The 25771-nt window shown below is 50.6% G+C and overlaps 1 protein-coding gene across 4 annotated transcripts in view; it reads right to left on the bottom strand.

Moving 5' to 3' along the window:
- Positions 1-25771, bottom strand: part of MAP7D3 (MAP7 domain containing 3) — a 387643-nt gene that overhangs the window by 122333 nt on the left and 239539 nt on the right. For all 4 annotated transcript variants that reach the window (XM_030210055.1, XM_030210053.1, XM_030210056.1 and 1 more), the window contains one exon: positions 1181-1394. In XM_030210055.1, coding sequence (XP_030065915.1) covers positions 1181-1394 — 214 coding nt within the window. The remainder of the gene's footprint in view (positions 1-1180; positions 1395-25771) is intronic.

Below are 25771 nucleotides of genomic sequence, written 5' to 3'. Positions count from 1 at the left end.
TATGTTAATTCATGACACCCTGAGCTCACTTCCCCCACATATCTTACATAAACCACCCCACAATGCGATATACACATATATTCACATAATTATTTCACTTCCCTTGGGGATATAATGGGTGTAAACGGTATGGTCTGAGCACATTTAAAACAATTTATAGTATTTTTTTAAAGTGCATATATAAAAAAAGATAAATTATTTTGAACCCAAGTTTATTATAGTGAGAACAGACAGGAAAAGCCAAACAGATACACACAAACATGCACAGACACACACAAACACAGAGGATTTGGAAATATTTCCATGAGTCACACTCTGCATGATTTCGCCAACATCCTTATTACCATACTGCCCTTAGATTGTGAGACCTCCAGGGACCGGGAAATACCCAGTATTCCTGGATGTAACTCACCTTGAGCTACTACTGAAAAGGTGTGAGCAAAATCTAAATAAATAAATAGTCCTATCCCTTCTGGGCTAGCTCTTAATGATTCAAATGTGTATATCATTTACTTATTTGTTAATTTTTCTGTAAAACCTAGTGAATTAACTGTATATCTATCTTTCATCCTCTGAAATTTGTTGACAATGTAGTTAGATATAACTATGACACATGGTTTCAATTTATAATTCTTTCCAAACAGAATGTTTGGGAAATGTTCCATTTTACCTTCACCCTCACCTCTGTTTTTGAACAGAGGCAAAAGACATGTAAAGAGGCAATGTAGATTTAAACACATCTGCATATGCACACATATATGCAAAGGAGCTGGAAAGAATTCCATAAGCCATGCTGAATGCTTTCTCCACCTGTCATACACGCAGATGAAAGAAAGCCCTTATTACATCTCATCAAAAATATTTTCTTCCATGACACACATGGACAGCTTCCAAAGGCATTTTCTATATAATGATCATAAACAGTATCATGGTATGCAGTTCAAAGGAGACAGACGAGTAACAGAAGGAATTAAAAAAAAAAAATACCATGACGGATGCATTAAAAAGGCTTTTTTAAGAAGGCGGCCAATGCAAGAAAGCATGGGCTAAGCAAGCAGATCCTTAGCCACAAGAATCTGAGACCTGGTTGGGCTCTATGGTAATGTACTAGGAATAAACAAATTATACAGGCTACATGTGACTCAGGTATAAACTCTTTCACTGAAAATATTTTACTGACCTGGTTTCCATTTCCTGTGATGTATCTAAAGGTTCTTTGTTATTATTTTTCTGATCAATGCTCTGTTCATCTCCATTCATAAATATATCATGTGCCTGCACTTTTTCTGTATCCAGCAATGAATCTTCTAGCAAACACAAACCCAATGCAATTTTTGAGCCACTTTCTGAAGACATAATTATTTCCTGGGATAAGCCATCATTATTTATCTTGTCTGGAAAAAAAAGAAACATACTCATTAAATATGCTTCAGAAAAAAAACACAGGGAGGAAAAGTGAATTTTCTCTTTAAAAATGAAATATATATGGAAATGAAGAAGGAGATTTAGTTATCAGTTTTATGCTAATAATGACCTTGTATGAATAAGCACAAAGTTCTCCAAATATTTCAAATGCATACACAAACTTAAAAAAAAACAACAAAAATGTAACACAAGACAGCTCTGAATAACTTATCTTCCACTTTTATCATACTATAAATCTTTTGTAGAGTGCTATGTACATCTAGTAATGTTACTGAAATAATTAGTATTAATTTTTGTATATGGATATTTTATTGATGTTGCAGTTTTATAGTACAATTGTTTCTGCAAGCTCAATGAAGAGGTGAACAGTGGAATGCAACAGGGTTTTGTACTGGGACTGGTGTGTTAAATATATTTATAAATAATCTGGAAATGAAAAAAAAATTAGTAAAAGTTACAAATCACATGCAGATTCTGAGAAAGTGCAGGAGACCTTAGAAGACTGGAAAACTGGGCATCCAAATGGCAGAAGAAATGTGGAGGGGCATTTTCGGTACGCCGTCCAAATGGCAATAAAAATGTTTATTGGAAAATGTACCAAGTCCATAATGGAAAAAGTAAGAAAGTGTTTTCTGACATTCAAAAATAGACAAAAAACGTTTAATAAAAAAATGCATCACAAACGCCACAGGTTTTGAGAAAATGTCTCCGCCAATTGGAAATACACTGCAAAGTGTGCTACGGCGATACTGGTCCCTGTGTTGAGAAAACATCCATGGCAATGGCAGAATGTTCTCTCCATGTGCAAAAGGGTAAATTAGGCCTTACTTGCTAATTTGCTTTCCTTTAGTCCCTCCAGACCATCCCAGAATGTGACTGATGGGTTGTGCACGCCTTCCAGCAGGTGGAGGTGAGAAACAAAATTATGAATCTAGCGAGCCAATAAGAGCCCCTACCAGCTAGAGAAAGATCCAGTAATAAAGTACCAAAGCAGAAGTAAAGCCACAGAAGAAATAAATGACCTGTGCATCCAAAAACCTGAGCAGCCACCAGCACATTGGCAACTTAGGGTGAGTGCCTACAAACATATTATGCTCCTGTAAAATACTTTTTTTTTTTTTTTTTAATACAGAAACAAACTACAAAACTAGCAACACAGCTCCAAACAAGGAAATCTTTCTTAACCTCTGAAAAACACAGATATCTGAAGGGAGGGATCTGGGCCGGCCCGGAGGGACTAAAGGAAAGCAAATTAGCAGGTAAGGCCTAATTTACCCTTCCTTAGCGTCCCTCCAGACCGGCCCAGAATTTGACTTATGGGAAGTAACAAAGCAGTGAAATTATGGGAGGGACCCTAGTAGCCCCACTGTCAAGATGTGCGCTCCGAAAGCAACGTGCCGACGACTGAGGACGTCCAAACGATAGTGCTTAGAAAAAGAATGCAAAAACGACCATGTGGCCGCCCTACAAATTTCTTCCGGAGGCAACAGACAACGCTCTGCCCAAGAAGCTGCCTGACCTCTTGTAGAGTGAGCCTTAACATGCTCTGGAACAGGTTTCCCAGAAAGAAGGTAAGCTGAGGCAATCATTTCTTTAAGCCACCGAGAAATAGTGGGCTTAGAGGCCATGAACCCTTTGCGCGAACCTCCGATCAGAATAAACAAACGATCGGATCGCAGAATGTCAACAGCAGACTTGATATAGTGTTTCAACACCCATTTGACATCCAAACACTTCAAATGCCGCTGCTCCTCTGAGCCGGAAAAAGAACCTAATACAGGCAATACCACCGGCTGGGATACATGAAAACGAGTCACAACCTTGGGAAGAAAGGAAGGAACTGGCCACAAAACTACCCAATCAGAACAGAACTCCAAAAAGGGCAATCTACACGACAACGCCTGCAACTCTGAAACTCGCCTAGCCGAAGCAACGGCCACCAAAAATACGTCTTCAGAGTCAAGTCTTTCAGAGTACAGGACGACAAAGGCTCGAAGGGAGGCTTAGCAAGAACCGAAAGCACTAAATTCAAATCCCAACGAGGAAAAGAACATTAAGACGGAGGACGAAGGAGATTAACCCCCCTCAAAAAATGCACCACATCCGGATGACTAGCTAGAGATCTTCCATGGACACGACCACGAACATGTCAAAGACGCAATCTGCACTTTAAGAGAGGCCAAAGCAAGACCTTTGTCATAGCCCCGCTGCAAAAAATCCAAAATTTGCGGAACAGAGGCACGGAAAGGAGATAGACTAAACTCCTTACACCACGCCTCAAAAATCCTCCAGGTGCGCACTTAATTCAAAGAGGTACAACGGCGACGAGAGTGAAGCACAGTAGCAATGACCTTAGCGGAAAAACCTTTTTTAGCTTAGCCCTCTCAAGAGCCAGGCTGTAAGACAGAAACGATCCGGATCTGGATGAATGACCAGACCCTGTGTCAACAGATCTTGCGTGACAGAAAGTCTTAAGGGAACATCTATCAGAAGACGCCGTAGGTCGGCGAGGCCAATCCAGTGCTACTAAGATCAGACACCCCCTGTGAGTCTCGACCTTCTGAACAAGACGCCCTATCAAAGGCCATGGAGGAAAAGCATACAGTAGACCGGTTGGCCAGGATTGAAGAAGAGCGCCCACGCCCTGTGCTTTGGGATCCTTGCGACAACTGAAGAACAGAGGAAGTTTTGATTTGCCGGCGGAAGCAAACAGATCCATCCTGGGACACTCCCAACGATTGACCAGTTGCCGAAACGCCACTTTCCTTAGTGACCTCTCTCCGGGATCGACCAAGTGACGACTGAGAAAATCTGCTTGAACATTCAGGACCCCTGCCACGTGAGCCGCTGATACAGCTAGCAGATGGACCTCTGCCCACTGAAGCAGCAATGACACCTCTCGCTCCAATGGTAGACTCCTCGTCCCTCCTTGCCGATTGATATATGCTACCGCGGTGGCATTGTCCAACATCACTTGGACTGCTCCTCCTCTCAGAAGATGAAGAAACCTCTGGAGCGCCAGACGAACTGCTCTGGTCTCTAACAGGTTGATTGAAAAAAAACGTCTCCTGATGAGACCAGAGACCCTGAGCAAACTGTCCCCGACAGTGAGCTCCCCGGCCGTGGAGAATGGCATCTGTCATCACCACAGTCCAGCTGGGCTGATCTAGAGGCATACCTTTGGTCAGATTGGCCTCTTGAAGCCACCATCGAAGACTGGTCTTCACTTGGAGCGAAAATGGTAACCTTTGATGAAGAGAATCTGTCTGGGACGACCATCTCGACAGAAGAGCCCTGGCCCAGGGCACCGCCTCAATCGTTGCTGCTATGGATTTCAGAACTTGTAAATAGTCCCTTGCTGATGGTCTCGCATTCTGCAAGAATTGACGAATCTGAGACTGGAGAAGGCCGAAGACGGCTCTTCTGCATATTGACTACCCAACCTAGGGACTGTAAGAATTCTACCACCCGAGCTGTCACCTGAACACTCTCGTGGTAAGACTTTGCCTGGATCAACCGATCGTCTAAATAAGGATGGACTAAAATGCCTTCCATTCTGAGAACCGCAGCTACAACTACCATGACCTTGGTAAACGTACGAGGAGCAGTTGCAAGCCCGAAGGGAAGAGCCTGAAACTGAAAATGGTGACCTAGCACTGCAAAACGAAGGAAACGATGCGTAGGACGAATAGGAATGTGGAAATAGGCTTCTGTAAGATCGAGAGAAGTCAGAAACTCCCTGGACCGTACAGCAACAATGACGGACCGCAAAGTGTCCGTACGAAACGAGGGCACCTTGAGGGCTCAATTGACCGCTTTGAGATCTAAAATCGGCCGGAAGGAACCCTCTTTCTTGGGTACCAGAAAATAAATGGAGTAACGGCCATGACGCTGTTCCGCCAAAGGAACTGGACAAACTGCTTGACGGTCCAGAAGTCTGCGGAGAGTGTCTCTGACGGCTCCGGCCTTGATGCGAGAACAGCAAGGGGACTCTAGAAAAGCATCTGACAAAGGATGAGCAAACTCTAAGGCGTACCCGTCTTGAATAACCTCTAGAACCCACTGATCCGAAGTAATCTGGGCCCACCTCCCTTGAAATTGTGCCAAACCGAGCACCTACTTGGACTAGAGGCTGGGCCCGCAAACCTTCATTGTTGAGGACGGGAGGAGGAGGAAAGGGAACTCCCTGCCTCTCAACTTCCTTGAAAGGACTGAGTCCTTTGGAAAAATCTGGAGCGTTGCACCAGAAAAACTCTGCTCGGCCAATACCGACGAAAATCACGGCCTCTACCACGACCTGAGAAATTGCCACGGCCAGAACCTCTGTGACGATCCTCCGGCAACCTTGGAACCTTAGCCTCACCCAGGTTATGCACCAACTTTGTCTAATTCTTCACCAAACAGAAATGAACCCCTAAAGGGAAATTTACTAAGCTTGGACTTAGAAGCCGCATCCGCCGACCAACCACGCAGCCAGAGAGTACGATGGGCTGCAACGGATAAAGCCATTAGACTTAGAAGCCTGCAGCAAATCGTAAACAGCATCCATTAAAAAGGCCGAACCCATCTCTATCTTTGCCACTTCAACATCAATAGCTGAAAGATCATCCGAAGAACGGTCCAAAACCCTTTCTGACCAGCAGAAACAAGCTCTTGCTACTACGGACCCACAAATTGCAGCCTGCACTGCCAGAGCAGAAACATCAAAGGAATTCTTCAGCAAAGATTCAATAATACGATCCTGGGTATCTCGCATCGCTGTTCCACCATCCACAGGCACCATGTTTCGCTTAGTAACCGCGGAAACTACCGCATCCACTACTGGGGGGGCACAAAAGATCTTTATCCGAGTCAGGAACCGGATACCAGATAAAGTCTGACCATAGATCTCGCAAGCCGAAAACCAGAATCAGGAACCTCCCACTAAGCCTGAATAATATCCCTAATATCTTGATGCATAGGAAAAGACTTGCCTGCTCTGCAAATACCCTTGACCAGCAAATCCACCTTTCTAGGCTCGGTCACCTGGATATCCTAGTCATCAAAACGCAAAGTAGAAGAAACCTGAGAAATAAGCTCCTGAAGGTCATCTTTATGAAAAATCCTTACCACAGAAGGATCCTCTCCCACAGGAAGAGATTCTTCTCCATCTGCTGTCTGTTCCAGCTCCTCAGAAAACCATGCCTCCTCTTCTAAGGATGGCATTTCCTGATCAGGGGAAAAAGAAAAATCCTGTTCTGCCTCCACAGGGTGTCTACCCCGTTTTTTAGCTAAAGAGGGAGATCTTTTTCCTGGAGGGTCCACAGGAGCAGCTTTGTGCAGCAGAAATGCTTGGTACATCTGTACCACGAATTCAGGAGGAAAACCTCCTTCATCCGCTGTGAAAACGGGAGTTTGAATAGCAGTCATAGGCACAGCAGACAGAGGGGTCTGGGGTGCAGCAGACAACGAGACATTCAAAATGGTGGCGTTTCCCGCCGAAATCGGCACCGGGAGCGAGGGAGACGCAACTGCCGCTAAAACACCCGAATTGGACCCCCCCCCCCTCCACCGACAACTTCCCGGCTCCTGCATCCTGCTCTACTAAACCCTCTGCAGCGGTGCAGTACTTACACACACCATTCGCACCAAGACCCCGCCACTGACAGACGGAACAGCGGCGGAGTTTTTCCAGCATCGCTAAACAGCTGATCCCAAAACAGTAAGTAAAGGCAAGATTAGAACGAAGGAGCTGCCCTGCTTGTTTTTAAAACAGACCAAAACACAGCTCTGTTAAGAAACAGCAGACCAGTTGGCCCAATTTTTTTTTTTTAAAGTAGCTGCCTCTCCCCACCTCCAAAGCTCCTCCTGTGAAGAGCTTGAGGAATCCTTTTTTATTTTTAAATAAAGAATGCTAGCTATCAAATAAAGCAGCCAGCACCAACAATCATCAGGGAGGGTATGGGGGGAGGGACTTGGCCTCCTGAGTGTAACACCCTCGAGGCACTAAGAGATCCCCACGGGCCTCTGCCTCTGAAAACCAAGTTTTTTTTTTTTAAAGATGCACAGGAATAAATCAAAGAACCTTTACCACAAAGAGAAAAAAATTACAGAATAGAAAGAAAGGACTGAGACTGAAGGGCTCACCACCTTCCACCTGCTGGAGACTGAGATTACTGGATCTTTCTCTAGCTGGTAGGGGCTCTTATTGGCTCGCTAGAGTCACAGTTTTTTTCTCAGTCTCCATCTGCTGGAAGCAGGGTCGGTCTTAGGCCGAGGCGACCAAGGCGGCCTTAACAGTCAGCCTCCTCCACTCCATCCCGGCACTCCGGTATTTAAATTTACCTCGCTCCGACGTCACAGCAGCTGTGCAGCGTCAGTTAAAGCACTGCCCGACGTCTCTAACCTTCCTTTCGCTCGTTCGTTCCCTCTCAATGTCCCGCCCTCGAGGAAATGACGTCAGAAGAAGGTGGGGCACTGAGGGAATGAACGAGCGAAGGGAAGGCTGGTAGAGAGACATCAGACAGCGCTTTCACTGACACTGCGCAGCTGCTGAAACAGAGGTAAATTTAAATACTAGAAGATTTGAACCAGAGAAGAGGGCAGGTGGACATGGGAGCAGGAGGGATGGGGAGAGAGGAGCATTGATCGATGGACATGGATGGGAGGGCAGGGCCCAGGGAGAGAGGATTAATTGCTGGACAAGGAGGGAAGGGAGGAGAATTGCTGGATATGGATAGATGGAAGGGGGCAGGGGAGAGAGGAGCATCGATGGACATGGATGGGAGGACAAGGCCCAGGGAGAGAGGAGAAATTGCTGGGCATGGATGGGAGGGCAGGGCCCAGGGAGAGAGGGAAATTGCTGGACATGGAGGGGAGGGAGAATTGCTGGATATGGATGGATGGAGGGAAGGGGAGAGAGGAGCATCGATGGACAAGGATGGACATGGATGGGAGGACAGGGCCCAGGGAGAGAGGAGAAATTGCTGGACATGGAGGGGAGAGAGGAGAATAGCTGGATATGGATGGATGGTGGAGGGAAGGGGAGAGAGAAGCACTGATGGACAAGGATGGACATGAATGGGAGGGCAGGGGAGAGAGGAGAAATGTTGGGCAGGAAAGACAAAGCAAGGAGATGAACATGGATGGAGGGGAAGGGAGAAAGGAGAAATGCTGGACATGAATGTAGGGGAGGGGAGGAAAGTAGATGCACATGGATGGAGGGGAGTGAGGAGAAATGCTGTATATGGATGGAGGGGAAATTGCTGAATTTAAGGGCTGGATCGGAACACTTTGAAGGCAGATGATGAAACTGGAGAAAGGATAGGGACAGGGCTACAGATGGTAGACAGGTCACATAAGGACACAGGAGGATGGTGGACATGGTGAGAGAAAAAATATCAAATGGAAAGAAGACACTGCATAAAACAGAAGACACTGGGACCAAAGCGAATATAAAAACTAAATGATCAGACAACAAAGGTAGAAAAAAGTATTTTATTCAGAATTTATTAATTGGAATATGTCAGCTTTTGGAAATGTGCATCTGTGATATTTTGCATGTAAGTTTTTCTAGTATTGCTGCATGCTGAGTCTGATTTCTTGAGGTCACTTTCCAGTTCAGTATTTTGCCTTCATATCTGTTGTGTCATGTGTGATCAAGGTGCAGTATCCTGTTAGCGTGTAGTATCTGCAGTCCTTTTTGTTTTGTTTTTTTCACAAGGTAGTGTATTGGTGTTTTAGAGCCTGGTGTAATTACAGTTCTGCCTTTCCACGCATAAGGTTGTAGCTCGTCCTGTCCTTGGAATTAGTACTGTTATGGTTTGGTAAGATTATAAGTGTGTTTTTGCACAAGTTTGTGTATAGTGATTTGCAGTGGAGAGATTGTGTGTCCGCACCTCTGACCCCCCCGGGGTTATGAGAATTGGAACTACTAATTGTAGTGGACTTGAACTGAATAATTTCTGGGGAGGGGGGTTCATGATAGCATTGTGCTTATTATTTCAATCAGTTTTTCTGTACAAGTTTAGCTTTATTTGTCTTTATTTGAAATTTCATAAATAAAGATTTTTCTAAAAACTGAATAATCTTATCAATGGGGTGGAGCTGGGGTGGGGGTGGGGCTAGGATGGGGCCCCACCAAATTGGTCTGCACAGGGCCCCGCACTTGCTAAGACCGGCCCTGGCTGGAAGGCGTGCACAACCCATCAGTCACATTCTGGGCCGGTCCAGAGGGATGCTAAGGAACATACATATATAACCCTGGCACGTGGAAGAATGTTCCTCAGTGTGCACAGCAAAGTCTCTATGCAGGGAGCCTAATTCTCTGCACAAGAGTCAGAGCGTCTGGTTCTCCTGTGCCTCAGGAAATTAAAACAATTTTGGAGGTGATGTGTCTCCTGGTTCTATCATCTATCTGCTGCTGCCATTGAGTTATTCTCTTTTTTATTTAGAATGGTTATCCTTTCTTCTTATTGATTTTGTTTACAGCAGTCATGGGTGATTTTAATTTACACATGGATGAATCTTCTTTTGAGTATGGTCAGTGATTTTTTGCAGGCGATGGAAGCTATGGTTTTTCATAACAACTCACAAACATTGGGGGGGAGGGGACAAGGCGCATATATGTTTTACTTTTTACCTGATGTGAGTGACTATTTTCAGTGGTCTTTTGAACCTGTGGTGCTTCCATGAGGTCTAATATTCATCAATATCTTTTGGGACAAAGATTTGTGATTTCAGGGCATCAGTAGTAGATGATATTAAGATCAGAAAGCGAATGCTACATACCTGTAGAAGGTATTCTCCGAGGACAGCAGGCTGATTGTTCTCACTGATGGGTGACGTCCGCGGCAGCCCCTCCAATCGGAACACTTCCTAGCAAAGTTCTTTGCTAGTCCTCGCGCGCCGATGCGCACCGCGCATGCGCGGCCGTCTTCCCGCCCGAACTGGCTCGTGCCGGCCAGTCTCATATGTAGCAAGACAAAGAGAAGGGAAGACACAACTCCAAAGGGGAGGCGGGCGGGTTTGTGAGAACAATCAGCCTGCTGTCCTCGGAGAATACCTTCTATAGGTGTCCTGTCTCGAATGGTGAGCCCTTGGGTACCCTAAGGCCCGGCAAGGCCCAGAGGGCAGCCGAGCACCCCAATCTTCACCTGCGGCAACCGCCGTTCACCGAGGGTTGAGCCCTCAGCTGCAGGCGGCCAGCAGGACTGCTGGAACCGCGGGGTGACGGCTGACCTGGCTGGTAGTCAGAACGCAGTCTATAAGGGAGGACTAGCAGGGCCGGCTAGCCACAAAGGCACAATCTCTGAAGGAGAGGTTAGCAGGACGGCTAACCAAAGTACAGTCTCTGTAGGAGGGCTAGCAGGACGGCTAGCTGGAGTCACAATCTTAGGAGGAGGGCTAGCAGGACGGCTAGCAAGATTACAGTCTCTGAGGGAGGGCTAGCAGGACGGCTAGCAAGAAAGCACTGTCTCCGCAGGAGGGCTAGCAGGACGGCTAGCAAGAAGGCACTGTCTCCGCAGGAGGGCTAGCAGGACGGCTAGCAAGAAGGCACAGTCTCCGCAGGAGGGCTAGCAGGACGGCTAGCAAGAAGGCACTGTCTCCGCAGGAGGGCTAGCAGGACGGCTAGCAAGAAGGCACTGTCTCCGCAGGAGGGCTAGCAGGACGGCTAGAAGAAGGCACAGTCTCCGCAGGAGGGCTAGCAGGACGGCTAGCAAGAAGGCACAGTCTCCGCAGGAGGGCTAGCAGGACGGCTAGCAAGAAGGCACAGTCTCCGCAGGAGGGCTAGCAGGACGGCTAGCAAGAAGGCACAGTCTCCGCAGGAGGGCTAGCAGGACGGCTAGCAAGAAGGCACAGTCTCCGCAGCAGAGGTTAGCAGGATAGCACAGGGAAACCCACTGTGACGGCTTCAGTAACCACGAACCGGAAGCAGTGAGTTTCCCTGCATCCTGGTTTAAATGTCGCGCCGTTCCGCCCCCTCCCCGGGAGAGGAACCAACCAACCCGACCCCAGGAGACCATGGGCCTCGGGATTGGTCGGCCCGCTCTCCAGGCGGGGCCTCCGGACCGGCGCACCAATCTCGGGAGCGATGGGCGGAGCCTGAGCGCTGGTCCGCCCTCTGGAGGCGTCGATGCTGGCGCCGCCATCTTGGTTGGCGCGATGCCCCGTTCTCCGCGGCCGGCGCTCGCCCGGGCGGCTCGCCGGTCCCTGCGACCGCATTGGTCTTCCCGGCGGCTCCCCTTCGCCACTCCGGGCGTCGCGGGGCTCGCGGATCCGCGCCCCCTCCATCGGAGGCACAGGTAGGACTGGGGAACGGGACAGTATCCTCCCCGGATGCCCCCTTTCCCCCGGGCCCGGGTTTAGATGGAAACCGGGCATGGAACGCTCTGATCAAGTCCGGCGCATGAACGTTCGCTGCGGGTTCCCAGGAGTTGTCTTCAGGACCAAAATGTTTCCAGGCTAACAAATAATACAGCCTTCCTCGCCGCTTCTTGGAGTCTAGCACCTCCTCCACTTCATACTCCGGATCGCGAGCAACCTCGAGGGCTTCATCCTCGTGCTGGTGAGGGTGCCATCTGGACCCACGAAATTTCTTCAATAACGAAATGTGAAAGGCGTTGTGTACTCGTAGGGCCGTCGGTAACCGTAATCGGTACGTTACTGTTCCAATTCGTTCCTGGACAGCAAAAGGTCCAATGTATCGAGGTCCCAGCCTCCTGGAGGGCACCCGGAGTCTCAAATACCTTGTGCTTAACCATACCTTCTGCCCTGGCTGGAACACTGGGGCGGGCCGCCGGTGGCGATCTGCAAAGACCTTGTTTTGGGCAGCTGTCTTTTGTAGTTGCTCCCGGGCCAACTCCCAGACCTTCTGCAGATCGGCTAGAGTTTGGTTCCCCACGGGGGTCAGCGCTGTAGATGGGAACGGCCCTGGAAGCCGAGGGTGTCGTCCGTATACCAAGAAGAACGGAGAGTGTCCTGAGGATGAGTGGTCACTCTGATTATAGGCAAACTCGGCCCAAGGCAGCAGAGAGGCCCAATTATCTTGACGTTTGTTGACAAATGCCCGCAAGAACCCTTTTAATGTCTGGTTAATCCTTTCGACCATGCCGTTGGTTTGGGGGTGGTAGGCGGATGAAAAGCGAGTCTCTACCCCCAAGGCCGTGCACAAGGCTCTCCAGAAGCGTGAGGTGAATTGGGGTCCTCGGTCGCTGACGATCCGAATGGGCAGCCCATGTAACCGAAAAATGTGTTGAATGAAGTATTGTGCTAACGAGGCCGCCGACGGAAGGCTTGGTAATGGGACAAAATGCGCCATTTTGGAGAAACGGTCCACTACCACCCAAATCACGGTGTGCCCCCGGGAGCTGGGAAGGTCGGTGATAAAATCCATGGATAACTCGGTCCAGGGGGCGGTTGGTACGGATAGTGGTTGCAGGTCCCCCACGGGAGGCCCCACTAGTGGCTTCGTTCGTGCACAAACAGGACATGTAGTAACGAACTGGAGAATATCCCGCCTCATATGAGGCCATTGATACTGTCTTGCAATGAACCGGAGGGTCTTTTGATACCCGAAATGCCCGGCCCATCTAGAGGAATGCCCCCATTGCATTATTCTTTCTCAGTCAGCGGCCGGCACTATCTCCTTAGTCGGCGACACGTTCCCCGTAGCCGCACTGAGACATGCCGGGTTTAACATTTTATTTTTATTTATTTATGTTAATTTATATACCGTATCTTATTGCATCTGCAAAACAGAACGGTTTACATATATATAAAAATTGGTATATACAAATAAACAGACATAGGAATTCCATTCATGACAGGAAAGCACAGCAATCAAGATAAACTACATAATAAATCAATACAAGTTAAAAATCTAATATCCAGTTAAGCTATCCCATTTTTCTTTGTCTTTTTGACCTTATCTCATTATGCTAAGTTCTGTTCTACGTAGCTTATAAAGAGAAAGGTTTTCAGAAGTTTTCGGTAATGGAGATAAGATTTCTCTAATCTGATCTCCTTTGGAAGGCTATTCCAAAGGGAGGGTGACAGGTAGAAAAAAGCCGATCTCCGTGTAGATTCCCACCTAGCCTTAGTAAGAGGGGGAATGACTAACCTGTTATCTGTTAGGGATCTGAGAGTTCGCATAGCGGTGTAGGGGATTGTTAAATTCGACAAGTAGCTAGGGTTTAATGTGTGAAAGGCTTTGTGTGTCAGGACAAGAGCCTTAAACTTTATTCTTGCTTCGACCGGGAGCCAGTGCAGATGATGCAATAAAGGTGTTGCTCGATCATCCCTCCGGGCCCTACAGATCATACGTGCTGCTGTATTTTGAATTCTTTGTAATCGCTTTAAGTTTGCTTGAGTAATCCCAGCATATACAATGTTACAGTAGTCTAAACGTGAAGTAATATATGCCGATGTCAGCGTTTTAAGAGAGTCCTTACTTATTGAATTTCTGACTGACCGAAGCCGTCTCAGATGAAAGAAAGATTTTTTCACTACATCGGATACTTGTTCCTCAAAGGTCAATGCGGAATCAATAATGACCCCGAGATATCTAAAAGACTTAACTGTTGGGATATTATGACCAAATAGCATAGGTACCACAGAGGGATATGTGCCTTGCCCTACTATCCAAGATGTTATAGTCTTATCCGGGTTCAGTACCAGCTGATGTGTTGTCAACCAGTCTGCTACTTTATCCAAGCATATTTGAATGGGTGTAAGATCTATGTTCGATGGTCTAACATAATGGATAAGCAGAAAATCATCTGCATATGAGTAAAAACTGATACCCATTGTTTGAATGAGGAGCGCCAGGGGACTGATGTATAGGTTGAACAGTAGTGGAGATAAGACCGAGCCCTGAGGAACTCCACATGATAAGTTGTAGGATCTAGAACAGGATTGCTGCTGAACTACTTTAAATGAACGATTCGTTAGGAAGGATATAAACCATTTCATAGTTGTCCCTGAAATACCAATCTCACTCAATCTATCAATGAGTAAGTTGTGATTGATTAGGTCGAAGGCCGCAGACAAATCTAATGAAACTACCAGGGCAATATAACCGAGTTCTAATTTTGCATGGATTTCACTTAACAGTGAAGTCAGAATAGTCTCTGTACTGTGACCTTTCCTGAAACCCGATTGTCTGGGATGTAACAAATTTTTTGAATCTACATAAGTTTGCAACTGTCTAAATACTACTGTCTCTATAACTTTGGATAGAAAAGGAAGATTAGAGACTGGTCTATAGTTAGAAGGTAATAAAGGATCCAATGAGGCTTTCTTTAGACTAGGTTTTACTAGCGCTTCTTTCAAAATAGTGGGAACTATTCCATCAGAAAGGCTCAACATGACAATTGAGTACATAAACTGCTGGACTTCTAGCGAGTGTTTTTTCAACCATGCAGAAGGTATAGGATCCAACGAACTATAAGTAGGAGATAAACCTGCAACCAAGGTATATAATGATTCGGCAGACGGAATTTCAAAATCCTTCCAAGGTACCAATAGTTGTGAACTTGGGGAGTTGTCAGAATGACCGAGCCTTGGTACCCTTGGGAAGAGGACTCTTAGTTTCTCGATTTTAGAGCTAAAGAACTTTGCTAGAGTTTCAGAGTCAATAGTAGGCGATTCTCTCTTTTCGTTAGTTATTGTTGTCAAACGTTTCATAATTTGAAACAGTTTTTTCTGCGAACTGGCTGCTTCTTTTATCTCTTTTGAGAAGTACGTAGTTTTAGCATCCTTTAATTGTGATAAATAGTATTTTTTACACTGTTTGCACTTTTCTTGTAATTCTGCGGTCTTATGCTTACGCCATTGGCGTTCAGCTCTACGTACCTGTTGTTTACATAATTTTAATCCTGGATGGTACCAAGGTTGGGAACGTTTCATTGTTATATTAATTGTTTTTTCCGGTGCAATATCGTCAAGGGCTGCTGAAAGAACTTGGTTCCATATTTTGATTTGGTCATCTATTGGGTGTGTATCAAAATTTATCAAAACATAGGATGGACCTCCTTGGTCTCCTCCGGAACCTCGAATGCTTGGGAGAGAGAGTCCGCTGGGGTATTCTGCGTCGCCGCCCGAAACACCAACTGAAAATGAAATCTGGCAAAGAATAACGACCATCGGGCCTGTCGGGGATTTAGCCGCTGAGCCTCTTGCAGATACAGGAGATTCTTGTGATCCGTGATCACCGTAAATCGATGCTCCGCTCCCTCCAGCAGATGCCTCCATTCCTGCAGGGCTAGTTTCAAGGCCAAAAGCTCCCTATCCCCTACCGTGTAATTACGTTCGGCCGGGGAGAATTTACGCGAGAAGAAAGAGCAAGGTTGACGTTGCCCTTTGGGGTTGACTTGAGAGATGACTGCCCCGGCCCCTAAGGCGGACGCGTCCACTTCCACAATGAAAGGTTTCCCAGGATCTGGAGCCAAGAGAATGGACGCTGAATTGAACGCCTCTTTCACCTGACGAAAGGCCGCTTGCGCCTCCAGCGGCCAATCCCGGACTTTCGCGTTCTTTTTGGTAAGCGCCGTCAGCGGAGCTGTCAATTGGGAATAGTGAGGGATAAACTGGCGATAATAATTCGCGAACCCCAGGAAACGTTGCAGCGCTTTCAATCCCAGCGGTTGTGGCCACTCCCGAATCGCCCGGAGTTTATCCGGCTCCATCTGTAACCCCCCGGGTAACAGAATATGACCCAGAAAGGGTAGCGACCGCTGACGAAAGGCGCACTTACTGAGTTTAGCGAATAGGCGGGCTTGTCCTAATCGCTGCAGCACTGCACGGACGTGGCCCGTATGTTCCGCGGGGTCTTTGGAAAAAACCAGGATGTCGTCCAGGTATACAATTACCGTGGAGTTTAGCAAATCCTCCAGCACATAGTTGATAAATCGCTGAAACACCGCAGGGGCGTTACATAGGCCGAATGGCATCACCCGGTACTCGAAATGCCCCTCGTGGGTGTTGAAGGCTGTTTTCCATTCGTCCCCTTGCCGGATTCGAACTAAGTTGTAGGCCCCCCGCAAGTCCAACTTAGTAAACATCTGGGCCCCTTGCAGCCTATCAAAGAGCTCGGGAATGAGTGGTAGCGGAAAGCGATCCTTCACTGTGATGGCATTTAACCCTCGATAGTCAATGCAGGGTCTCAAGGATCCATCCTTCTTGGTGACAAAAAAGAATCCCACCCCGGCCGGGGACGTAGAGGGCCGGATGAACCCTCTCCGCAGGTTCTCCCGGATGTATTCCTGCATTACCTTGGACTCCCCCCGGGACAGGGTATACAATCGGCCCCGGGGTGGCATGGTATCCGTCATCAAATTAATGGCACAGTCAAAAGACCGGTGGGGCGGTAGCACCTCCGCTTCCCTTGGACTAAACACATCGGCAAAGTCTCTATACTCCATGGGCAGAGAGCCCAGCTCTACCCGTCTCCCACCGGGCACAATAGTTAATGCCGGGCAGCTGCCGGTCCGGCCCTTACAACAGTTCTCCTGACAGGAACTACCCCAAGCCTGGATACTTCCTCCGGTCCAGTCAATAACCGGACTGTGACACCGTAGCCATGGCAATCCTAGGACCACGGGGTGAATAGTCCGGGATAGTACCAGGAATTGAACCTCCTCCCGGTGATCCTCCCCCACCTGCAATCCCAAAGAGGGGGTGATCTCCGTGACCGGCTGTGGCAGAGTAGTTCCCTGGATGGAGGTTATCCGCAGAGTGGGCCTCCGCGGGAGCGTAGGCCAGCCCATTTGTTGCAACAATTCGAGCCCGATGAAGTTACCCCCGGACCCCGAGTCCACCAGAGCCCGGGTCTGGATCGTGGTCTCGTGCCATCGTAATATTACCGGCAGTGTTATGAGGGAGTCCGGTAGGGGAGCGGAGTGCCCCAAGACCCCTCCCCTCAGGGTGACTTGGGGAGAGCGTTTCCCGCCCGGGCGGGGCAGGTCCGGATGAAGTGTCCAGCTTCGCCACAATAGAAGCACAAACCGTTCGACAAACGTTTCTGCCTGTCGGCGGGAGCCAGCCGTTGCCGGCCCATTAACATTGGCTCCTCCCCATTCTCCCTGGAGTCCCGGTTCCCACGGCGAGGGGACGGCCCCTTGCTCCTCCGGAAGGTCCCCCGGGCCCACTTCTGCCGCTCCGCCCCGGCTCTAGCTCGCTCTTGGAACCGGGTATCTACTCGTATGCAGAGCGAAATCAGAGCATCTAATTGTCCTGGGACCTCTCGTCCCGCCAATTCGTCCTTGATTCGTTCTTGTAATCCTTCCATGAAGATGGCCATCAAGGACTCAGGATTCCAGCGCAGCTCCGTGGCTAAGGTCCGAAAACGAATAGCATACTCGGCCACCGTCCCTTCACCTTGATGGATCCGCAATAATTCCGATGCCACGGACGAGGGTCTGCCCGGAAGGTGGAACACCATCCGGAACCGGCGCTGAAATTCACTGTAGTCATCCAAGATGGGGTCCTGTTGTTCGTTTAGTGGGGCCACCCAGGCCTGGGCTTTCCCATCACAGAGGCCCATAATGTAGCCCACTTTACTCTGGTCCGAAGCAAATGCCTCCGGTTGCATCCGGAAGGCCAGGTTGCACTGGTTGAGGAACCCCCGACAACCTCCGGGGGTCCCATCATATCGAGCCGGCTCAGGAAACCGAGTTCCCGTGCGGAACTCTCCCAAACGGGGAGCCGCTGCGGCCCCCTGGACCGCAGCGGCCTGGTTCTGTACCTGAAGCGTTGAGAGTTGAGAACACACGTTCTGGAGCGCCCCGGACAGGGCGTTCAGCTGCTCCTGCTGCTGCTGAAGTACCTTGGCCAGGTCCCGTAGATCAGGTTGCGTCGGCGAGCTCATGGCTTCCGGTTCCTGTCCTGTCTCGAATGGTGAGCCCTTGGGTACCCTAAGGCCCGGCAAGGCCCAGAGGGCAGCCGAGCACCCCAATCTTCACCTGCGGCGACCGCCGTTCACCGAGGGTTGAGCCCTCAGCTGCAGGCGGCCAGCAGGACTGCTGGAACCGCGGGGTGACGGCTGACCTGGCTGGTAGTCAGAACGCAGTCTATAAGGGAGGACTAGCAGGGCCGGCTAGCCACAAAGGCACAATCTCTGAAGGAGAGGTTAGCAGGACGGCTAACCAAAGTACAGTCTCTGTAGGAGGGCTAGCAGGACGGCTAGCTGGAGTCACAATCTTAGGAGGAGGGCTAGCAGGACGGCTAGCAAGATTACAGTCTCTGAGGGAGGGCTAGCAGGACGGCTAGCAAGAAAGCACTGTCTCCGCAGGAGGGCTAGCAGGACGGCTAGCAAGAAGGCACAGTCTCCGCAGGAGGGCTAGCAGGACGGCTAGCAAGAAGGCACTGTCTCCGCAGGAGGGCTAGCAGGACGGCTAGCAAGAAGGCACTGTCTCCGCAGGACGTCTAGCAGGACGGCTAGCAAGAAGGCACAGTCTCCGCAGGAGGGCTAGCAGGACGGCTAGCAAGAAGGCACAGTCTCCGCAGGAGGGCTAGCAGGACGGCTAGCAAGAAGGCACAGTCTCCGCAGGAGGGCTAGCAGGACGGCTAGCAAGAAGGCACTGTCTCCGCAGGAGGGCTAGCAGGACGGCTAGCAAGAAGGCACTGTCTCCGCAGGAGGGCTAGCAGGACGGCTAGCAAGAAGGCACAGTCTCCGCAGCAGAGGTTAGCAGGATAGCACAGGGAAACCCACTGTGACGGCTTCAGTAACCACGAACCGGAAGCAGTGAGTTTCCCTGCATCCTGGTTTAAATGTCGCGCCGTTCCGCCCCCTCCCCGGGAGAGGAACCAACCAACCCGACCCCAGGAGACCATGGGCCTCGGGATTGGTCGGCCCGCTCTCCAGGCGGGGCCTCCGGACCGGCGCACCAATCTCGGGAGCGATGGGCGGAGCCTGAGCGCTGGTCCGCCCTCTGGAGGCGTCAATGCTGGCGCCGCCATCTTGGTTGGCGCGATGCCCTGTTCTCCGCGGCCGGCACTCGCCCGGGCGGCTCGGCGGTCCCTGCGACCGCATTGGTCTTCCCGGCGGCTCCCCTTCGCCACTCCGGGCGTCGCGGGGCTCGCGGATCCGCGCCCCCTCCATCGGAGGCACAGGTAGGACCGGGGAACGGGACAATAGGTATGTAGCATTCGCTTTCTCCGAGGACAAGCAGGCTGCTTGTTCTCACTGATGGGGTATCCCTAGCCCCCAGGCTCACTCAAAACAACAACCATGGTCAATTGGGCCTTGCAACGGCGAGGACATAACTGAGATTGACCTAAAAAATTTACCAACTAACAGAGTGCAGCCTGGAACAGAACAAACATGGGCCTAGGGGGGTGGAGTTGGATTCTAAACCCCGAACAGATTCTGAAGCACTGACTGCCCGAACCGACTGTCGCGTCGGGTATCCTGCTGCAGGCAGTAATGAGATGTGAATGTGTGGACAGATGACCACGTCGCAGCTTTGCAAATCTCTTCAATAGTGGCTGACTTCAAGTGGGCTACCAACGCTGCCATGGCTCTAACATTATGAGCCATGACATGACCCTCAAGAGCCAGCCCAGCCTGGGCGTAAGTGAAGGAAATGCAATCTGCTAGCCAATTGGATATGGTGCGTTTTCCCACAGCCACTCCCCTCCTGTTGGGATCAAAAGAAACAAACAATTGGGCGGACTGTCTGTTGGGCTGTGTCCGCTCCAGATAGAAGGCCAATGCTCTCTTGCAGTCCAATGTGTACAGCTGACGTTCAGCAGGGCAGGAATGAGGACGGGGAAAGAATGTTGGCAAGACAATTGACTGGTTCAGATGGAACTCCGACACAACCTTTGGCAAGAACTTAGGGTGAGTGCGGAGGACTACTCTGTTATGATGAAATTTGGTGTAAGGGGCCTGGGCTACCAGGGCCTGAAGCTCACTGACTCTACGAGCTGAAGTAACTGCCACCAAGAAAATTACCTTCCAAGTCAAGTACTTCAGATGGCAGGAATTCAGTGGCTCAAAAGGAGGTTTCATCAGCTGGGTGAGAACGACATTGAGATCCCATGACACTGTAGGAGGCTTGACAGGGGGCTTTGACAAAAGCAAACCTCTCATGAAGCGAACAACTAAAGGCTGTCCTGAGATCGGCTTACCTTCCACACGGTAATGGTATGCACTGATTGCACTAAGGTGAACCCTTACAGAGTTGGTCTTGAGACCAGACTCAGACAAGTGCAGAAGGTATTCAAGCAGGGTCTGTGTAGGACAAGAGCGAGGATCTAGGGCCTTGCTGTCACACCAGACGGCAAACCTCCTCCACAGAAAGAAGTAACTCCTCTTAGTGGAATCTTTCCTGGAAGCAAGCAAGATGCGGGAGACACCCTCCGACAGACCCAAAGAGGCAAAGTCTACGCTCTCAACATCCAGGCCGTGAGAGCCAGGGACCGGAGGTTGGGATGCAGAAGCGCCCCTTCGTCCTGTGTGATGAGGGTCGGAAAACACTCCAATCTCCACGGTTCTTCGGAGGACAACTCCAGAAGAAGAGGGAACCAGATCTGATGCGGCCTAAAAGGTCTTGCTTGAGTTTCAACAAAGTCTTCCCCACCAGAGGTATGGGAGGATAAGCATACAGCAGACCCTCCCCCCAGTCCAGGAGGAAGGCATCCGATGCCAGTCTGCCGTGGGCCTGAAGCCTGGAACAGAACTGAGGGACTTTGTGGTTGGCTCGAGATGCGAAGAGATCTACCAAGGGGGTGCCCCACACCTGGAAGATCTGTCGCACTACACGGGAATTGAGCGACCACTCGTGAGGTTGCATAATCCTGCTCAACCTGTCGGCCAGACTGTTGTTTACGCCTGCCAGATATGTGGCTTGGAGCACCATGCCGTGACGGCGAGCCCAGAGCCACATGCTGACGGCTTCCTGACACAGGGGGCGAGATCCGGTGCCCCCCTGCTTGTTGATGTAATACATGGCAACCTGGTTGTCTGTCTGAATTTGGATAATTTGGTGGGACAGCCGATCTCTGAAAGCCTTCAGAGCGTTCCAGACCGCTCGTAACTCCAGAAGATTGATCTGCAGATCGCGTTCCTGGAGGGACCAGCTTCCTTGGGTGTGAAGCCCATCGACATGAGCCCCCCACCCCAGGAAAGACGCATCCGTAGTCAGCACTTTTTGTGGCTGAGGAATTTGGAAAGGACGTCCCAGAGTCAAATTGGACCAAATCGTCCACCAATACAGGGATTTGAGAAAACTCGTGGACAGGTGGATCACGTCTTCTAGATCCCCAGCAGCCTGAAACCACTGGGAAGCTAGGGTCCATTGAGCAGATCTCATGTGAAGGCGGGCCATGGTAGTCACATGAACTGTGGAGGCCATGTGGCCCAGCAATCTCAACATCTGCCGAGCTGTGATCTGCTGGGACGCTCGCACCCGCGAGACGAGGGACAACAAGTTGTTGGCTCTCGTCTCTGGGAGATAGGCGCGAGCCGTCCGAGAATCCAGCAGTTCCTATGAATTCGAGTTTCTGCACTGGGAGAAGATGGGACTTTGGATAATTTATCACAAACCCCAGTAGCTCCAGGAGGCGAATAGTCATCTGCATGGACTGCAGGGCTCCTGCCTCGGATGTGTTCTTCACCAGCCAATCGTCGAGATATGGGAACACGTGTACCCCCAGTCTGTGAAGTGCCGCTGCTACTACAGCCAAGCACTTCGTGAACACTCTGGGCGCAGAGGCGAGCCCAAAGGGTAGCACACAGTACTGGAAGTGACGTGTGCCCACCTGAAATCGCAGATACTGTCTGTGAGCTGGCAGTATCGGGATGTGAGTGTAGGCGTCCTTCAAGTCCAGAGAGCATAGCCAATCGTTTTCCTGAATCATGGGAAGAAGGGTGCCCAGGGAAAGCATCCTGAACTTTTCTTTGACCAGATATTTGTTCAGGGCCCTTAGGTCTAGGATGGGACGCATCCCCCCTGTTTTCTTTTCCACAAGGAAGTACCTGGAATAGAATCCCAGCCCTTCTTGCCCGGATGGCACGGGCTCGACCGCATTGGCACTGAGAAGGGCGGAGAGTTCCTCTGCAAGTACCTGCTTGTGTTGGAAGCTGTAAGACTGAGCTCCCGGTGGACAATTTGGAGGTTTGGAAGCCAAATTGAGGGTGTATCCTTGCCAGACTATTTGGAGAACCCACTGATTGGAGGTTATGAGAGGCCACCTTTGGTGAAAAGCTTTCAACCTCCCTCCGACTGGCAGGTCGCCCGGCACTGACACTTGAATGCCGGCTATGCTCTGCTGGAGCCAGTCAAAAGCTCGCCCCTTGCTTTTGCTGGGGAGCCGAGGGGCCTTGCTGAGGCGCACGCTGCTGACGAGAGCGAGCGCGCTGGGGCTTAGCCTGGGCCGCAGGCTGTTGAGAAGGAGGATTGTACCTACGCTTGCCAGAAGAGTAGGGAACAGTCTTCCTTCCCCAAAAAAATTTTCTACCTGTAGAGGTAGAGGCTGAAGGCTGCCGGCGGGAGAACTTGTCGAATGCGGTGTCCTGCTGGTGGAGCTGCTCTACCACCTGCTCGACTTTCTCTCCAAAAATATTATCCGCACGGCAAGGCGAGTCCGCAATCCGCTGCTGGATTCTATTCTCCAGGTCGGAGGCACGCAGCCATGAGAGTCTGCGCATCACCACACCTTGAGCAGCGGCCCTGGACGCAACATCAAAGGTGTCATACACCCCTCTGGCCAGGAATTTTCTGCACGCCTTCAGCTGCCTGACCACCTCCTGAAAAGGCTTGGCTTGCTCAGGAGGGAGCTTGTCCACCAAGCCCGCCAACTGCCGCACATTGTTCCGCATGTGTATGCTCGTGTAGAGCTGGTAGGACTGAATCTTGGCCACGAGCATAGAAGAATGGTAGGCCTTCCTCCCAAAGGAGTCCAAGGTTCTAAAGTCCTTGCCCGGGGGCGCCGAAGCATGCTCCCTAGAACTCTTGGCCTTCTTTAGGACCAAATCCACAACTCCAGAGTCATGAGGCAACTGAGTGCGCATCAGCTCTGGGTCCCCATGGATCCGGTACTGGGACTCGATCTTGGGAATGTGGGGATTACTTAGAGGCTTGGTCCAGTTCGCCAGCAATGTCTTTTTGAGGACATGATGCATGGGTATTGTGGACGCTTCCTTAGGTGGAGAAGGATAGTCCAGGAGCTCAAACATTTCAGCCCTGGGCTCGTCCTCCACAACCACAGGGAAGGGGATGGCCGTAGACATCTCCCGGACAAAGGAAGCGAAAGACAGGCTCTCAGGAGGAGAAAGCTGCCTTTCAGGAGAGGGAGTGGGATCAGAAGGAAGACCCTCAGACTCCTCGTCAGAGAAATATCTGATGTCCTCTTCCTCTTTCCACGAGGCCTCACCATCGGTGTCAGACACAAGTTCACGGACCTGTGTCTGCAACCGTGCCCGGCTCGACTCCGTGGAACCACGGCCACGGTGGGAGCGTCGCGAGGTAGACTCCCTCGCCCGCACCGGCGAAGCTCCCTCCACCGACGTGGTCGGGGAGCCTTCCTGGGAGGCTACCGCACTCGGTACCGCAAGCGGCACCGATGTCGGAGACCTCACCCCGGACAATGGGCCAGCCGGCGCCTCGCTCGACGGTACCGGAGGTGCAAGCACCCCCGGTACCGGAGGGGTAGGGCGCAACAGCTCTCCCAGGATCTCTGGGAGAACGGCCCGGAGGGTCTCGTGCAGAGCGGCTGTGGAAAAAGACATGGAAACCGATGCAGGAGTCGATGTCAGAACCTGTTCCGGGCGTGGAGGCTATTCCGGGCTGTCCAAAGGGGAGCGCATCGACACCTCTTGAACAGAGGGCGAGCGGTCCTCTCGGTGCCGATGCTTACTGGGTGCCGACTCCCTCGGCGACCCAGAGCTCTCGGTGCCGACACGGGAAGGGGACCGGTGACGATGCTTCTTCAATTTTTTGGAACGAAGCACGTCACCGGAGCTTCCCGGCACCAACGAGGAGGACGTAGAATCCAGCCATCTCTTCCTCGGGGCCGAGGCCGAAGAAGGTCGGTCTCGGGGGGGCTGTACCGCAGGAGCCCCCAGGGTAGGGGGAGACCCAACCGAAGGCTCACCGCCACCAGCAGGGGAATGGACAGCCCTCACCTGCACTCCATACGAAACACCACCGTCCGACGACATCAGCAGACGAGGAGGTCTCGATACCACCGACGCCGACGCAGCCCTCCGATGTCGCCCCGATGCAGAGGGTCGATGCCTCGATGCACTCGATGCAATCGGGGGCGAGGATGAAGGTCTGGGCGCCGACGACGTCGAAGCAGTCGATACACCCGGTGCCGATGCCGACGAAGAGCCCGAGAACAAAATGTTCCACTGGGCTAATCTCGCTACCTGAGTCCGCTTTTGTAAAAGAGAACACAGACTACAGGCCTGAGGGCTGTGCCCAGCCCCCAGACACTGAAGACACGACGCGTGCCTGTCAGTGAGCGAGATTACCCGGGCGCACTGGGTGCACTTCTTGAAGCCGCTGGAAGACTTCGATGTCATGGGCGGAAAAATCGCACCGGCGAGATCAAAACTCGAAATGGCGAAAATGGCACCACAAAAATAGGGGGAAGAAAAACTTCGACCGAGGCCTAAATAGGGCCTACCCCGACGACGAAAGAAAACTTACCGGGGCAAAACTAGAAGTACGGGAAGGGAGAAAACCATAAAGGTCTCCTTCCGACACCTTTTTTTTTTTTTTTTAGAGAATGAAGTCGATAAACGACGCGCGAGGTCAACTTTGGGGCGCGAACGGCGAACCACGACCGTACCGAGCGCGGAGAAAAGAAGACTGGCTGGCACGAGCCGGTTCGGGCGGGAAGACGGCCGCGCATGCGCGGTGCGCATCGGCGCGCGAGGACTAGCAAAGGACTTTGCTAGGAAGTGTTCCGATTGGAGGGGCTGCCGTGGACGTCACCCATCAGTGAGAACAAGCAGCCTGCTTGTCCTCGGAGAACTATAAGATTAATCCTATTTGGACTTTATTGCATCTGTTTTGCAGGATAAAGTTGCTCCAATTGCCATTTCAGAGGTCCTGGACTCTAATGGTGCTCTGGAATTTCTCTATTATTTGCTACTCTTAAGGAGGTGGGTGCAGTCTGGCGTAAGCAAGTTGAGGCTACTTATGTGCCTTGCTTTTCACATGATCTAGTTTTGATAAAAAGACCCTTGAGAAAGACAGAGGCATTGAAGGAAGGTATGGTCCATTTAGACCCTGGTTGAATATCAGTTTTTGCGTCAGTATCAAAGGCACTGGACAGGAAAAAAACAGGCTGTTTCTCTCGTCTGAAGCCTGGATTTTTGTATCCTGAAATCTTTGGTTGCTAAGTAAGTGGGTGT

Source organism: Microcaecilia unicolor, chromosome 7 (assembly GCF_901765095.1).
Source record: "Microcaecilia unicolor chromosome 7, aMicUni1.1, whole genome shotgun sequence".
NCBI classification, from domain to species: Eukaryota; Metazoa; Chordata; class Amphibia; order Gymnophiona; family Siphonopidae; genus Microcaecilia; species Microcaecilia unicolor.
This window is presented reverse-complemented; position numbering and strand designations above follow the sequence as displayed.